At 46.7% G+C, this 17158-nt stretch overlaps 1 protein-coding gene across 1 annotated transcript in view; it reads right to left on the bottom strand.

Moving 5' to 3' along the window:
• Positions 1 to 17158, bottom strand: part of PDGFRL (platelet derived growth factor receptor like) — a 420236-nt gene that overhangs the window by 301553 nt on the left and 101525 nt on the right. Inside the window, exon 2 of the mRNA XM_063920834.1 lies at positions 15363 to 15654. Coding sequence (XP_063776904.1) covers positions 15363 to 15654 — 292 coding nt within the window. The remainder of the gene's footprint in view (positions 1 to 15362; positions 15655 to 17158) is intronic.

Below are 17158 nucleotides of genomic sequence, written 5' to 3' on the forward strand. Positions count from 1 at the left end.
TCTATATAAGGAGCCGCGCGTCGCCGCCATTTTCACACGTGCATTGAGATTGATAGGGAGAGGACGTGGCTGGCGTCCTCTCCATTTAGATTAGATTTAGAAGAGAGAGAGAGAGATTGCTGTGATACTGTAGATTAGAAGAGAGTGCAGAGTGCAGACAGAGTTTAGTGACTGACGACCACAGTGACCAGTGACCACCAGAGACAGTGCAGTTGTTTGTTTTATTTAATATATCCGTTCTCTGCCTGAAAAAAACGATACACAGTCACACAGTGACTCAGTCTGTGTGCACTGCTCAGCCCAGTGTGCTGCACATCAATGTATTGTATATAAAGCTTATAATTGTGGGGGAGACTGGGGAGCACTGCAGGTTGTTATAGCAGGAGCCAGGAGTACATGATAAATAATATTATATTAAAATTAAACAGTGCACACTTTTGCTGCAGGAGTGCCACTGCCAGTGTGACTAGTGGTGACCAGTGCCTGACCACCAGTATATTAGTAGTATTGTATACTATCTCTTTATCAACCAGTCTATATTAGCAGCAGACACAGTACAGTGCGGTAGTTCACGGCTGTGGCTACCTCTGTGTCGGCACTCGGCAGGCAGTCCGTCCATCCATAATTGTATTATATACCACCTAACCGTGGTTTTTTTTTTCTTTCTTTATACCGTCGTCATAGTCATACTAGTTGTTACGAGTATACTACTATCTCTTTATCAACCAGTGTACAGTGCGGTAGTTCACGGCTGTGGCTACCTCTGTGTCGGAACTCGGCAGGCAGTCCGTCCATCCATAATTGTATTATAATATATACCACCTAACCGTGGTTTTTTTTTCGTTCTTTATACCGTCGTCATACTAGTTGTTACGAGTATACTACTATCTCTTTATCAACCAGTGTACAGTGCGGTAGTTCACGGCTGTGGCTACCTCTGTGTCGGAACTCGGCAGGCAGTCCGTCCATCCATAATTGTATTATAATATATACCACCTAACCGTGGTTTTTTTTTCGTTCTTTATACCGTCGTCATACTAGTTGTTACGAGTATACTACTATCTCTTTATCAACCAGTGTACAGTGCGGTAGTTCACGGCTGTGGCTACCTCTGTGTCGGCACTCGGCAGGCAGTCCGTCCAACCATAATTGTATTATATACCACCTAACCGTGGTTTTTTTTTCATTCTTTATACCGTCGTCATACTAGTTGTTACGAGTATACTACTATCTCTTTATCAACCAGTGTACAGTGCGGTAGTTCACGGCTGTGGCTACCTCTGTGTCGGCACTCGGCAGCCCGTCCATAATTGTATATACCAGTGACCTAACCGTGGTTTTTTTTTCTTTCTTTATACATACATACTAGTTACGAGTATACTATCTCTTTATCAACCAGTCTATATATTAGCAGCAGACACAGTACAGTGCGGTAGTTAACGGCTGTGGCTACCTCTGTGTCGGCACTCGGCAGCCCGTCCATAATTGTATATACCACCTAACCGTGTTTTTTTTTTCTTTCTTTATACATACATACTAGTTACGAGTATACTATCTCTTTATCAACCAGTCTATATATTAGCAGCAGACACAGTACAGTGCGGTAGTTCACGGCTGTGGCTACCTCTGTGTCGGCACTCGGCAGCCCGTCCATAATTGTATATACCAGTGACCTAACCGTGGTTTTTTTTTCTTTCTTTATACATACATACTAGTTACGAGTATACTATCTCTTTATCAACCAGTCTATATATTAGCAGCAGACACAGTACAGTGCGGTAGTTCACGGCTGTGGCTACCTCTGTGTCGGCACTCGGCAGCCCGTCCATAATTGTATATACCAGTGACCTAACCGTGGTTTTTTTTTCTTTCTTTATACATACATACTAGTTACGAGTATACTATCTCTTTATCAACCAGTCTATATATTAGCAGCAGACACAGTACAGTGCGGTAGTTCACGGCTGTGGCTACCTCTGTGTCGGCACTCGGCAGCCCGTCCATAATTGTATACTAGTATCCAATCCATCCATCTGCATTGTTTACCTGAGGTGCCTTTTAGTTGTGCCTATTAAAATATGGAGAACAAAAATGTTGAGGTTCCAAAATTAGGGAAAGATCAAGATCCACTTCCACCTCGTGCTGAAGCTGCTGCCACTAGTCATGGCCGAGACGATGAAATGCCAGCAACGTCGTCTGCCAAGGCCGATGCCCAATGGCATAGTACAGAGCATGTCAAAACCAAAACACCAAATATCAGTAAAAAAAGGACTCCAAAACCTAAAATAAAATTGTCGGAGGAGAAGCGTAAACTTGCCAATATGCCATTTACCACACGGAGTGGCAAGGAACGGCTGAGGCCCTGGCCTATGTTCATGGCTAGTGGTTCAGCTTCACATGAGGATGGAAGCACTCAGCCTCTCGCTAGAAAACTGAAAAGACTCAAGCTGGCAAAAGCACCGCAAAGAACTGTGCGTTCTTTGAAATCCCAAATCCACAAGGAGAGTCCAATTGTGTCGGTTGCGATGCCTGACCTTCCCAACACTGGACGTGAAGAGCATGCGCCTTCCACCATTTGCATGCCCCCTGCAAGTGCTGGAAGGAGCACCCGCAGTCCAGTTCCTGATAGTCAGATTGAAGATGTCAGTGTTGAAGTACACCAGGATGAGGAGGATATGGGTGTTGCTGGCGCTGGGGAGGAAATTGACCAGGAGGATTCTGATGGTGAGGTGGTTTGTTTAAGTCAGGCACCCGGGGAGACACCTGTTGTCCGTGGGAGGAATATGGCCGTTGACATGCCAGGTGAAAATACCAAAAAAATCAGCTCTTCGGTGTGGAGGTATTTCACCAGAAATGCGGACAACAGGTGTCAAGCCGTGTGTTCCCTTTGTCAAGCTGTAATAAGTAGGGGTAAGGACGTTAACCACCTCGGAACATCCTCCCTTATACGTCACCTGCAGCGCATTCATAATAAGTCAGTGACAAGTTCAAAAACTTTGGGTGACAGCGGAAGCAGTCCACTGACCAGTAAATCCCTTCCTCTTGTAACCAAGCTCACGCAAACCACCCCACCAACTCCCTCAGTGTCAATTTCCTCCTTCCCCAGAAATGCCAATAGTCCTGCAGGCCATGTCACTGGCAAGTCTGACGAGTCCTCTCCTGCCTGGGATTCCTCCGATGCATCCTTGCGTGTAACGCCTACTGCTGCTGGCGCTGCTGTTGTTGCCGCTGGGAGTCGATGGTCATCCCAGAGGGGAAGTCGTAAGCCCACTTGTACTACTTCCAGTAAGCAATTGACTGTTCAACAGTCCTTTGCGAGGAAGATGAAATATCACAGCAGTCATCCTACTGCAAAGCGGATAACTGAGTCCTTGACAACTATGTTGGTGTTAGACGTGCGTCCGGTATCCGCCGTTAGTTCACAGGGAACTAGACAATTTATTGAGGCAGTGTGCCCCCGTTACCAAATACCATCTAGGTTCCACTTCTCTAGGCAGGCGATACCGAGAATGTACACGGACGTCAGAAAAAGACTCACCAGTCTCCTAAAAAATGCAGTTGTACCCAATGTCCACTTAACCACGGACATGTGGAGCAGGGCAGGGTCAGGACTATATGACTGTGACAGCCCACTGGGTAGATGTATGGACTCCCGCCGCAAGAACAGCAGCGGCGGCACCAGTAGCAGCATCTCGCAAACGCCAACTCTTTCCTAGGCAGGCTACGCTTTGTATCACCGCTTTCCAGAATACGCACACAGCTGAAAACCTCTTACGGCAACTGAGGAAGATCATCGCGGAATGGCTTACCCCAATTGGACTCTCCTGTGGATTTGTGGCATCGGACAACGCCAGCAATATTGTGTGTGCATTAAATATGGGCAAATTCCAGCACGTCCCATGTTTTGCACATACCTTGAATTTGGTGGTGCAGAATTTTTTAAAAAACGACAGGGGCGTGCAAGAGATGCTGTCGGTGGCCAGAAAAATTGCGGGACACTTTCGGCGTACAGGCACCACGTACAGAAGACTGGAGCACCACCAAAAACTACTGAACCTGCCCTGCCATCATCTGAAGCAAGAAGTGGTAACGAGGTGGAATTCAACCCTCTATATGCTTCAGAGGTTGGAGGAGCAGCAAAAGGCCATTCAAGCCTATACAATTGAGCACGATATAGGAGATGGAATGCACCTGTCTCAAGTGCAGTGGAGAATGATTTCAACGTTGTGCAAGGTTCTGATGCCCTTTGAACTTGCCACACGTGAAGTCAGTTCAGACACTGCCAGCCTGAGTCAGGTCATTCCCCTCATCAGGCTTTTGCAGAAGAAGCTGGAGGCATTGAAGAAGGAGCTAAAAGGGAGCGATTCCGCTAGGCATGTGGGACTTGTGGATGCAGCCCTTAATTCGCTTAACAAGGATTCACGGGTGGTCAATCTGTTGAAATCAGAGCACTACATTTTGGCCACCGTGCTCGATCCTAGATTTAAAGCCTACCTTGGATCTCTCTTTCCGGCAGACACAGGTCTGCTGGGGTTGAAAGACCTGCTGGTGACAAAATTGTCAAGTCAAGCGGAACGCGACCTGTCAACATCTCCTCCTTCACATTCTCCCGCAACTGGGGGTGCGAGGAAAAGGCTCAGAATTCCGAGCCCACCCGCTGGCGGTGATGCAGGGCAGTCTGGAGCGACTGCTGATGCTGACATCTGGTCCGGACTGAAGGACCTGACAACGATTACGGACATGTCGTCTACTGTCACTGCATATGATTCTCTCAACATTGATAGAATGGTGGAGGATTATATGAGTGACCGCATCCAAGTAGGCACGTCACACAGTCCGTACTTATACTGGCAGGAAAAAGAGGCAATTTGGAGGCCCTTGCACAAACTGGCTTTATTCTACCTAAGTTGCCCTCCCACAAGTGTGTACTCCGAAAGAGTGTTTAGTGCCGCCGCTCACCTTGTCAGCAATCGGCGTACGAGGTTACATCCAGAAAATGTGGAGAAGATGATGTTCATTAAAATGAATTATAATCAATTCCTCCGCGGAGACATTGACCAGCAGCAATTGCCTCCACAAAGTACACAGGGAGCTGAGATGGTGGATTCCAGTGGGGACGAATTGATAATCTGTGAGGAGGGGGATGTACACGGTGATATATCGGAGGGTGAAGATGAGGTGGACATCTTGCCTCTGTAGAGCCAGTTTGTGCAAGGAGAGATTAATTGCTTCTTTTTTGGGGGGGGTCCAAACCAACCCGTCATATCAGTCACAGTCGTGTGGCAGACCCTGTCACTGAAATGATGGGTTGGTTAAAGTGTGCATGTCCTGTTTTGTTTATACAACATAAGGGTGGGTGGGAGGGCCCAAGGATAATTCCATCTTGCACCTCTTTTTTCTTTTCTTTTTCTTTGCATCATGTGCTGATTGGGGAGGGTTTTTTGGAAGGGACATCCTGCGTGACACTGCAGTGCCACTCCTAAATGGGCCCGGTGTTTGTGTCGGCCACTAGGGTCGCTAATCTTACTCACACAGTCAGCTACCTCATTGCGCCTCTTTTTTTCTTTGCGTCATGTGCTGTTTGGGGAGGGTTTTTTGGAAGGGACATCCTGCGTGACACTGCAGTGCCACTCCTAGATGGGCCCGGTGTTTGTGTCGGCCACTAGGGTCGCTAATCTTACTCACACAGCTACCTCATTGCGCCTCTTTTTTTCTTTGCGTCATGTGCTGTTTGGGGAGGGTTTTTTGGAAGGGACATCCTGCGTGACACTGCAGTGCCACTCCTAGATGGGCCCGGTGTTTGTGTCGGCCACTAGGGTCGCTAATCTTACTCACACAGTCAGCTACCTCATTGCGCCTCTTTTTTTCTTTGCGTCATGTGCTGTTTGGGGAGGGTTTTTTGGAAGGGCCATCCTGCGTGACACTGCAGTGCCACTCCTAGATGGGCCCGGTGTTTGTGTCGGCCACTAGGGTCGCTAATCTTACTCACACAGTCAGCTACCTCATTGCGCCTCTTTTTTTCTTTGCGTCATGTGCTGTTTGGGGAGGGTTTTTTGGAAGGGCCATCCTGCGTGACACTGCAGTGCCACTCCTAGATGGGCCCGGTGTTTGTGTCGGCCACTAGGGTCGCTAATCTTACTCACACAGCTACCTCATTGCGCCTCTTTTTTTCTTTGCGTCATGTGCTGTTTGGGGAGGGTTTTTTGGAAGGGACATCCTGCGTGACACTGCAGTGCCACTCCTAGATGGGCCCGGTGTTTGTGTCGGCCACTAGGGTCGCTTATCTTACTCACACAGCGACCTCGGTGCAAATTTTAGGACTAAAAATAATATTGTGAGGTGTGAGGTATTCAGAATAGACTGAAAATGAGTGTAAATTATGGTTTTTGAGGTTAATAATACTTTGGGATCAAAATGACCCCCAAATTCTATGATTTAAGCTGTTTTTTAGTGTTTTTGGAAAAAAACACCCGAATCCAAAACACACCCGAATCCGACAAAAATAATTCGGTGAGGTTTTGCCAAAACGCGTTCGAACCCAAAACACGGCCGCGGAACCGAACCCAAAACCAAAACACAAAACCCGAAAAATTTCAGGCGCTCATCTCTAGTTTGCCCCTGACTAAATAACCGCTCGGCAAAGTTGTAAAAGCCGAGACCCCTCGGGCAGCCGCCCAAGATGAGCCCACCTTCCTTGTGGAATGGGCATTTACATATTTTGGCTGTGGCAGGCCTGCCACAGAATGTGCAAGCTGAATTGTATTACACATCCAACTAGCAATAGTCTGCTTAGAAGCAAAAGCACCCAGTTTGTTGGGTGCATACAGGATAACAGCAAGTCAGTTTTCCTGACTCCAGCCGTCCTGGAACATATTTTCAGGGCCCTGACAACATCTAGCAACTTGGAGTCCTCCAAGTCCCTAGTAGGTGCAAGGCACCACAATAAGCTGGTTCAGGTGAAACACTGACACCACCTTAGGGAGAGAACTGGGGACGAGTCCGCAGCTCTGCCCTGTCCGAATGGACAAACAGATATGGACTTTTTTGAGAAAAAACCACCAATTTGACACTCGCCTGGTCCAGGCCAGGGCCAAGATCATGGTCACTTTTCATGTGAGATGCTTCAAATCCACAGATTTGACTGGTTTTAAACCAATGTGATTTGAGGAATCCCAGAACTACGTTGAGATCCCACAGTGCCACTGGAGGCACAAAAGGGGGTTGTATATGCAATACTCCCTTGACAAAATTCTGGACTTCAGGAACTGAAGCCAATTCTTTCTGGAAGAAAATCGACAGGGCCGAAATTTGAACCTTAATGGACCCCAATTTGAGGCCCATAGACACTCCTGTTTTCAGGAAATGCAGGAAACGACCGAGTTGAAATTTCTTTGTGGGGCCTTCCTGGCCTCACACCACGCAACATATTTTCGCCACATGTGGTGATAATGTTGTGCGGTCACCTCCTTTCTGGCTTTGACCAGGGTAGGAATGACCTCTTCCGGAATGCCTTTTTCCCTTAGGATCCGGCGTTCCACCGCCATGCCGACAAACGCAGCTGCGGTAAGTCTTGGAACAGACATGGTACTTGCTGAAGCAAGTCCCTTCTTAGCGGCAGAGGCCATAAAACCTCTGTAAGCATCTCTTGAAGTTCCGGGTACCAAGTCCTTCTTGGCCAATCCGGAGCCATGGGTATAGTTCTTACTCCTCTACGTCTTATAATTCTCAGCACCTTAGGTATGAGAAGCAGAGGAGGGAACACATACACCGACTGGTACCCCCACGGTGTTACCAGAACGTCCACAGCTATTGCCTGAGGGTCTCTTGACCTGGCGCAATACCTGTCCCGTTTTTTGTTCAGACGGGACGCCATCATGTCCACCTTTGGTATTTCCCAACGGTTTACAATCATGTGGAAAAAACTTCCCGATGAAGTTTCCACTCTCCCGGGTGGAGGTCGTGCCTGCTGAGGAAGTCTGCTTCCCAGTTTCCATTCCCGGGATGAAACACTGCTGACAGTGCTATCACATGATTTTCCGCCCAGCGAAAAGTCCTTGCAGTTTTTGCCATTGCCCTCCTGCTTCTTGTGTCGCCCTGTCAGTTTACGTGGGCGACTGCCGTGATGTTTTTCCCACTGGATCAATACCGGCTGACCTTGAAGCAGAGGTCTTGCTAAGCTTAGAGTATTATAATTTTACCCTTAGCTCCAGTATATTTATGTGGAGAAAAGTCTCCAGACTTGATCACACTCCCTGGAAATTTTTTCCTTGTGTGACTGCTCCCCAGCCTCTCGGGCTGGGCTCCGTGGTCACCAGCATCCAATCCTGAATGCCAAATCTGCGGCCCTCTAGAAGATGGGCACTCTATAACCACCACAGGAGAGACACCCTTGTCCTTGGATATAGGGTTATCCGCTGATGCATCTGAAGATGCGATCCGGACCATTTTTCCAGCAGATCCCACTGAAAAGTTCTTGCGTGAAATCTGCCGAATGGAATTGCTTCGTAGGAAGCCACCATTTTTACCAGGACCCTTGTGCAATGATGCACTGTTTTTAGGAGGTTCCTGACTAGCTCGGATAACTCCCTGGCTTTCTCTTCCGGGAGAAACACCTTTTTCTGGACTGTGTCCAGAATCATCCCTAGGCACAGCAGACGTGTCGTCGGGATCAGCTGCGATTTTGGAATATTTAGAATCCACCCGTGCTGTTGTAGCAGTATCCGAGATAGTGCTACTCCGACCTCCAACTGTTCCCTGGACTATGCCCTTATCAGGAGATCGTCCAAGTAAGGGATAATTAAGACGCCTTTTCTTCGAAGAAGAATCATAATTTCGGCCATTACCTTGGTAAAGACCCGGGGTGCCGTGGACAATCCAAACGGCAGCGTCTAAAACTGATAGTGACAGTTCTGCACCACGAACCTGAGGTACCCTTAGTGAGAAGGGCAAATTTGGGACATAGAGGTAAGCATCCCTGATGTCCCCGGACACTATATAGTCCCCTTCTTCCTGGTTCGTTATCACTGCTCTGAGTGACTCCATCTTGATTTGAACCTTTGTAAGTGTTCAAAAATTTTTTTAGAATAAGTCTCACCTAGCCTTCTGGCTTCAGTACCACAATATAGTGTGGAATAATACCCCTTTTCCTTGTAGTAGGAGGGGTAATTTAATTATCACCTGCTGGGAATACAGCTTGTGAATTTTTTCCCATACTGCCTCCTTGTCGGAGGGAGACCTTGGTAAAGCAGACTTCAGGAGCCTGCGAAGAGGAAACGTCTCTACATTCCAATCTGTACCCCTGGGATACTACTTGTAGGATCCAGGGGTCCTGTACGGTCTCAGCGCCATGCTGAGAACTTGTCAGAAGCGGTGGAGCGCTTCTGTTCCTGGGAATGGGCTGCCTGCTGCAGTCTTCTTCCCTTTCCTCTATCCCTGGGCAGATATGATCTTATAGGGACGAAAAGACTGAGGTTGAAAAGACGGTGTCTTTTTCTGCAGAGATGTGACTTAGGGTAAAAACGGTGGATTTTCCAGCAGTTGCCGTGGCCACCAGGTCCGATGGACCGACCCCAAAAAACTCCTCTTCCTTTATACGGCAATATACCTTTTTGCCGTTTGGAATCTGCATCACCTGACCACTGTCGTGTCCATAACATCTTCTGGCAGATATGGACATCGCATTTACTCTTGATGCCAGAGTGCAAATATCCCTCTGTGCATCTCGCATATATAGAAATGCATCCTTTAAATGCTCTATAGTCAATAAAATACTGTCCCTGTCAAGGGTATCAATATTTTTAGTCAGGGAATCCGACCAAGCCACCCCAGCTCTGCACATCCAGGCTGAGGCGATCGCTGGTCGCAGTATAACACCAGTATGTGTGTATATACTTTTTATGATATTTTCCAGCCTCCTGTCAGCTGGTCCTTGAGGACGGCCCTATCTATAGACGGTACCGCCACTTGTTTTGATAAGCGTGTGAGCGCCTTATCCACCCTAAGGGGTGTTTCCCAACGCGCCCTAACTTCTGGCGGGAAAGGGTATACCGCCCATAATTTTCTATCGGGGGGAACCCACGCATCATCACACACTTTATTTAATTTATCTGATTCAGGAAAAACTACTGTAGTTTTTTCACATCCCACATAATACCCTCTTTTGTGGTACTTGTAGTATCAGAAATATGTAACACCTCCTTCATTGCCTTTAACGTGTGGCCCTAATAAGGAATACGTTTGTTTATTCACCGTCGACACTGGATTCAGTGTCCCTGTCTGTGTCTGTGTCGACCGACTAAAGTAAACGGGCGTTTTAAAACCCCTGACGGTGTTTTTGAGACGTCTGGACCGGTACTAATTGTTTGTCGGCCGTCTCATGTCGTCAACCGACCTTGCAGCGTGTTGACATTATCACGTAATTCCCTAAATAAGCCATCCATTCCGGTGTCGACTCCCTAGAGAGTGACATCACCATTACAGGCAATTGCTCCGCCTCCTCACCAACATCGTCCTCATACATGTCGACACACACGTACCGACACACAGCACACACACAGGGAATGCTCTGATAGAGGACAGGACCCACTAGCCCTTTGGAGAGACAGAGGGAGAGTTTGCCAGCACACACCAAAAACGCTATAATTATATAGGGACAACCTTATATAAGTGTTTTCCCTTATAGCATCTGTTTTATATATTTCTAACGCCAAATTAGTGCCCCCCCTCTCTGTTTTAACCCTGTTTCTGTAGTGCAGTGCAGGGGAGAGCCTGGGAGCCTTCCCTCCAGCCTTTCTGTGAGGGAAAATGGCGCTGTGTGCTGAGGAGATAGGCCCCGCCCCTTTTTCGGCGGCCTCGTCTCCCGCTTTTAACGGATTCTGGCAGGGGTTAAATATCTCCATATAGCCTCCGGAGGCTATATGTGAGGTATTTTTAGCCAAAATAGGTTTTCATTTGCCTCCCAGGGCGCCCCCCTCCCAGCGCCCTGCACCCTCAGTGACTGCCGTGTGAAGTGTGCTGAGAGGAAAATGGCGCACAGCTGCAGTGCTGTGCGCTACCTTTAGAAGACTGAGGAGTCTTCTGCCGCCGATTCTGGACCTCTTCTTACTTCAGCATCTGCAAGGGGGCCGGCGGCAAGGCTCCGGTGACCATCCAGGCTGTACCTGTGATCGTCCCTCTGGAGCTGATGTCCAGTAGCCAAGAAGCCAATCCATCCTGCACGCAGGTGAGTTCAATTCTTCTCCCCTAAGTCCCTCGTTGCAGTGATCCTGTTGCCAGCAGGACTCACTGTAAAATAAAAAACCTAAGCTAAACTTTTCTAAGCAGCTCTTTAGGAGAGCCACCTAGATTGCACCCTTCTCGGCCGGGCACAAAAATCTAACTGGCTTGGAGGAGGGTCATAGGGGGAGGAGCCAGTGCACACCACCTGATACTAAAGCTTTACTTTTTGTGCCCTGTCTCCTGCGGAGCCGCTATTCCCCATGGTCCTTTCAGGAACCCCAGCATCCACTAGGACGATAGAGAAAAGATGCCGTTTTTGAGATCCAGGTAAAATACACATATATATACATATATATATATATATATATATATATATATTAGCTGTTCTTCCCGTTCTTCACACAGGAGTTTCTGATTTTCATGGTTGTAAATATAAATGAGCGTTAAAAACTTGGTAAGTCATTAGAGATGTCAATTTGAAATGTCTTAATGTAAGTAAATATTAGTCCATGGTTCTTGGCGTTACCCGTGGAGCACCCGTAGCAGATACGGTGGCAGGACCATTTTTGTAGTTTATTAAAATTCTACCCACTGCTGGTGAAATCCAAATTTTTATCCGATTGTCTGTTTGGGCGTTATTGTTTATGCAACGCAAGCCACGCAGTAATGATGTTATTATGTCAACCCCCTTTTCATCCCCTTAGGGGAGGTTTATTAAAATTCCAATTACATAGTTTTCCTATTTCCCACCTGAAGCATACCTATATTAAATTTCATCTTCCTAACATATCAGGAAGAGAATTAGTGATCAGTCAGTCAGTCAGTCAGTCAGTCAGTTAGTCAGTGAGTGAGTGAGGGCTTTTGCATTTATATATATATATATATATATATATATATATAGATATATATAGATAGATAGATAGATACAAGATGTTGAATCAAGACATAAAGATGAATATCTGTTCACCGAAAATGTGTGCTCCGCATGTGCTTGGTTATAGCAGAAAACATGAAATACTTTTATTGTCTTGCAATAAAAATAAAAATCTAACAAAAGAGTGCGATACATATAATATTGCATAACTAAATTTGGTGCCCAGTATAATATGCCGAGCCATACAGTATCTGGGAAGAATATAATACACAGAGCCATAACTAGTACCAGGTAGAATACGGCAAGCCGTATCTGGTACCAAGTCTAATATGCAGAGTAATGTCTAATGCCCAGACTATTATGCAATTCCAGGTAAATAATGACTGACCCTTACTTATCGCTGTAACACTGGTTCTCTTTCCCCCTTTCTTCCAAAGAGATTCCTTCTATAAGGTCCACAAACTGCTATCAGCTACTGGCAGCCAAGGACCGTGTAAGACAGGAAGCAGAGCAGCTGTTGGCCATCTGGTTGGCAGAAGAATGGAGGAGGGGGAAGAGTTATAGTAGTAGTAGCTGCCTTTCATTTTTTTATGTAAATGTAAAAAAATAAAATAATTTGGGGCTCCCCTGTGGTGCAGGTCCACAAGCAATTGCTCAACTTGACACCCCCAACCCCATATACTGTGAAAATCAGTCATGTCTCTCTGCGTTCCATGTGTGGCTTCAAGTACATTTTCTCTGCAGGGCTCTCTAACATCTATTTCTATGTGTTTCAGACTACACCATATCATGCTGCATCGTTCATGTTATCAGTATCATTTTACTTCTAAATAAATGCATTTTTTGCAATATTAACGCATTTGGGAGGATTTATTTTGTAGCTGCCACATGTGGCTACATAGTGTTTCACAAGTACAGAAAAGATGGAGACTGCAGGATGGAAGCCACCATTTGTACGTGAGACTTGGTTGGGCAGAGTCAAGCAGAATATAAATTGGGAGGTGAAATCTGGTCACGAGAGATGTATGACCCAAATTTTCCAATTACACACAAGAACATGAAGAGAAACTGGTGGACCTGCTGTGCATTTCAGAGGTTTTACTTAAGCAATTCCAGTTGAGGAATTTAAGCAGCAATGTAGAAGGACATCACAGCTGTGAGCAATGGGAGAATAGCCATCAAAAGCATGAAACAAGGTTTCTGGATGGGTGGATTAGACAGATTTTTCATAGTATTCCATAAAGTTCTAAGTAGATCACCCAGTATACAGAGCGTGTTATGCATCATGCCATGGTACCCATGCTTTGGGCACAGTTAAATGTCATGCTCTGTCAAGTGTATCTGAGATAATGTTACTCTCCAGTTACAATGGGGGTTACAGCTAATACCACTATAGCAGCCACTACTTGCATCAATCTCCTTTGGCCTGGATTTATTTGGTACATGTGATAACAGTTTACGCAGGTATGGTGATGCAAGAGAAACCCCAGATGTGGTGAGAAGTAGGAAGATCAGTGTGCTGGCAGTGAATAATAGTAATAATAATTAGTATTACTGTCATTGGGTACAGTGAAAATGATCTTAGGTAGCGCTAGGAACAAAGGGAAACTGAGGAGATTCTGAGGGTTATATTGTTCTAAAGCATGAAAGGGGCCCTACGGAATCCATGAAAATGGTCACTGAACTTTAGTTTGCCAACTTCTGGTTCTATATGTCAATGGGCACACCAGACAGGCTGCTAGCATAAGTGGGCCTCAATGTTGGGTTTGCAGCTCACATAGGTCCACCATACCCATGTAGCAGTCATTTATACATATATAATGGTGGAAAAAACGATAGCTCTGTTGAATGAAGGGACTATGTGAAGGTTGTCTGCTGGGTGGAAGAATATAATAAATGTAACACATCAGAATTGAGCGTGCACTTGTAGAGCCACTTTTGGAGAGAGAGAACAGAGGGATTACAGTACTTTAACTGAACTACTATAGAGCTGCTACCTGCAAGCAACAGGAACTATGCTGATCATCGACCCACAGGTGGTGAGGAGGTTGGGGGGCGGGCACTCACTGCTGCTCTAACTGCTGATTTGAATAGATGCTTTAGCATGCACGCAGCATCCATTTAGTGCTGGGAGAGGCTGGGCTCGCCAACAGAGTGACGAGAATGTGGGTGTGACACTTGGTCATGCCTCTAAAATGTCACACACCAGGGGATTGGCCTAGCAGCTTCAGACCATGCCACCTTTTCGACAATTTAGGCTGGTCAATTCTTCATTTGAAGGCTTTGTGTCTTGGGTCAGTAATACCCCTTTCAGACATACATCAAAATCCCGCGTTTATGCACGTGAACGCGCATCAGCCCGGGATTTTGGTATGTCTGAATGCAAACAACTTGGGACTTCTCCCAACCAGGGTCATGGAGCTCAGACCGGGAAATTTGATGGCGTGCTAGACCTGGCAATTTCTCGGGTCTGATGTCTGAAAGGGGTATTAGCTGAAGGTATGTCCTATTTACTCCTACTTTGCAGAGCACCGCACTGGTCAGGGGTGGATTTAGGGTCAGGGTGCTGTAATTTATTTATTTATTACCAGTTATTTATATAGCGCACGCATATTCCGCAGCGCTTTACATAAAATACTTGGCCATTCACATCAGTCCCTGCCCCAGTGGAGATTACACTTTACATTTGCTATATAATGTACACGCACACAAATTCATACTAGGGTTAAGTTTCTTGGGAGCCAATTAACCTACCAGTATATTTTTGGATTGTGGGAGGAAACCGGAGGAATCACACAAGCATGGGGAGAATATACAAACTCCACAGAGGGCCATGGTGGGAATGGAACCCATGACCTCAGTGCTGTGAGGCAGTATGATAACCATTACACCATCCATACTGCCCAGTAATGGTCACACCTGACCCCAAAATTTTATTATTTTCATTGTTTGATAATAAGCCCTCATTTCTAATTATCAGTTTAATATAATAATAAAACAAGTCAAGAGCTATCACATTTCAGTTATTTGTAATTATTTATACATAATTACTTATCAGGACAGCTTATAGGAGCAGTCTAAGCATATTATTTTGTAGATACATTCACTGATACATTTCAGACAACAATAAAACCAGCACCCAAGAGCAGACCCCCAGCATGTGGCGTCCCTAGACATATGCATCATGTGTGTAAAGTGTTATGACCAGTTAGATACAACAAGAATATAACACACAGTCTAGGCAATCTGAATTTCAGCTACAACCTTGTACCTGAGTCTGGAGTCTTTGAATGTGTTGAGGTATTCGGGATAGCTCCATGCTATCTTATCTCCCTTGCAGCGTAGCTCCATGTTTTGCCCTGCTGACATACTGAGCATTGCCGGGGGTTTCTGGAAGCGGCCTTTGTCCATTACTTGGGTCATGATAGAGTACACCTTAGTGATGGTTTCCGTGGACTCCTTTAGTTTAACAATCTTGGGTTTCACTTTCTTGATTGCAGGTTTGATTTTATTCTCTGCAGGTTCTTTTGACCGTTTTCCTTTCAGAGCAGGTTGACCAAAAACTAAAGATGTACAGAAAGAAACAGAGGCATTTAGCACTGTAGTACAGGGGTGGCCAACCAGTCAGAGGCAAAGAGCCAGAAAAGATCCATAGTAAAGGGCAAGAGCCACTATCATGCGCGCGCCCACAAAATGGGGGTGTGGCCTATTTTTCACAAAGCCACACCCCATTTTTGTGCGCGCACCTTTTGGTATGACATTTGTAGGAGTATGACCTTGTGTCATAACCCCATTTTTAGTCATGTTGTACAGTGCCACATACATATAATGCCCCAGTACAGTGCCACATACATATAAAAATGCCAATAAATGGGTGCCTCCACACTGCCAGATACATATACCCCCCTCCACAGTGCCAGATACACATATGTCCACACAGTGCCAGATAAATATATGCCCCCAGTGCCAGATACACATGCCCCCACAGAACCAGATACACATGTCCCCACAGTGCAAGCTATGCCCCCAGTGCCAGATACACATGCCCCCACAGTGCCAGATATGCCTCCAGTGCAGATACACGTCTCCACAGTGCCAGCTATGCATGTCCTTACAGTGCCAGCTATGCCCCGGTGCCAGCTATGCCCCCAGTGCCAGGTACACATGTCCCCACAGTGCCAGCTATGCCCCCAGTGCAGATATACATGCCCCCATAGTGCCAGATATGTCCCCAGTGCAGACACACATGCCACCCCAGTGCCAGCTATGCCCCCAGTGCAGACACACATGCCACCACAGTGAAAGCTATGCCTCCAGTGCAGACACACATGCCCCCACAGTGCCAGATATGCCCCCAGTGCAGACACACATGCCCCCACAGTGCCAGCTATGCGCCCAGTGCAGACACACATGCCCCCACAGTGCTAGCTATACCCCCAGTGCAGATACACATGTCCCCACAGTGGCTTCCCCGACCCCCAAGTGCTGCTCACCGTGCTGCTGCTGAGCCAATCAGAGCTCGCGGTCCGGCAGCCAATCAGGAGCCTCAGCTGCCGGACCGCGAGCTCTGATTGGCTCATGGGCCGACGCTGAATTGAAGATAGACACCGCTGCCGGAGTCAGAGGGGCAGGAGAGGCGCGCGCTGCGCTCTCCTCCCCTCACACGCCGGAGAGTCCTAAGTAGCGCAGTGTCAGGCAGCGGTGGCCGGGAGGATGAAAGAGCTGCATGTGGCTCGAGAGCCACGGGTTGGCCACCGCTGCTGTAGTACATTAATAACAACTAAGGGGGACAATTACTAAGCAGTGATAAGAGCAGAGAAGTAAGCCAGTGGAGAATTTGCCCCATCAACCAATCAGCAGCTCTGTATCATTTTATAGTATGCAAATTATAGCTGTTACTTCAGTGCTGATTGGTTGCCATGGGCACTTCTCCACTGGCTCACTTCTCCGCTCTTATCACTGCTTAGTAAACGTCCCCCTAGAAAACAGTTCAATCACTAAATATAGTAAGCTATCACTATTTTTTTCAGAGCGGAACATTAACACTACTGAAATTGACATGGCTTT

The sequence above is a fragment of the Pseudophryne corroboree genome, chromosome 1 (genome assembly GCF_028390025.1).
Source record: "Pseudophryne corroboree isolate aPseCor3 chromosome 1, aPseCor3.hap2, whole genome shotgun sequence".
NCBI lineage: Eukaryota > Metazoa > Chordata > Amphibia > Anura > Myobatrachidae > Pseudophryne > Pseudophryne corroboree.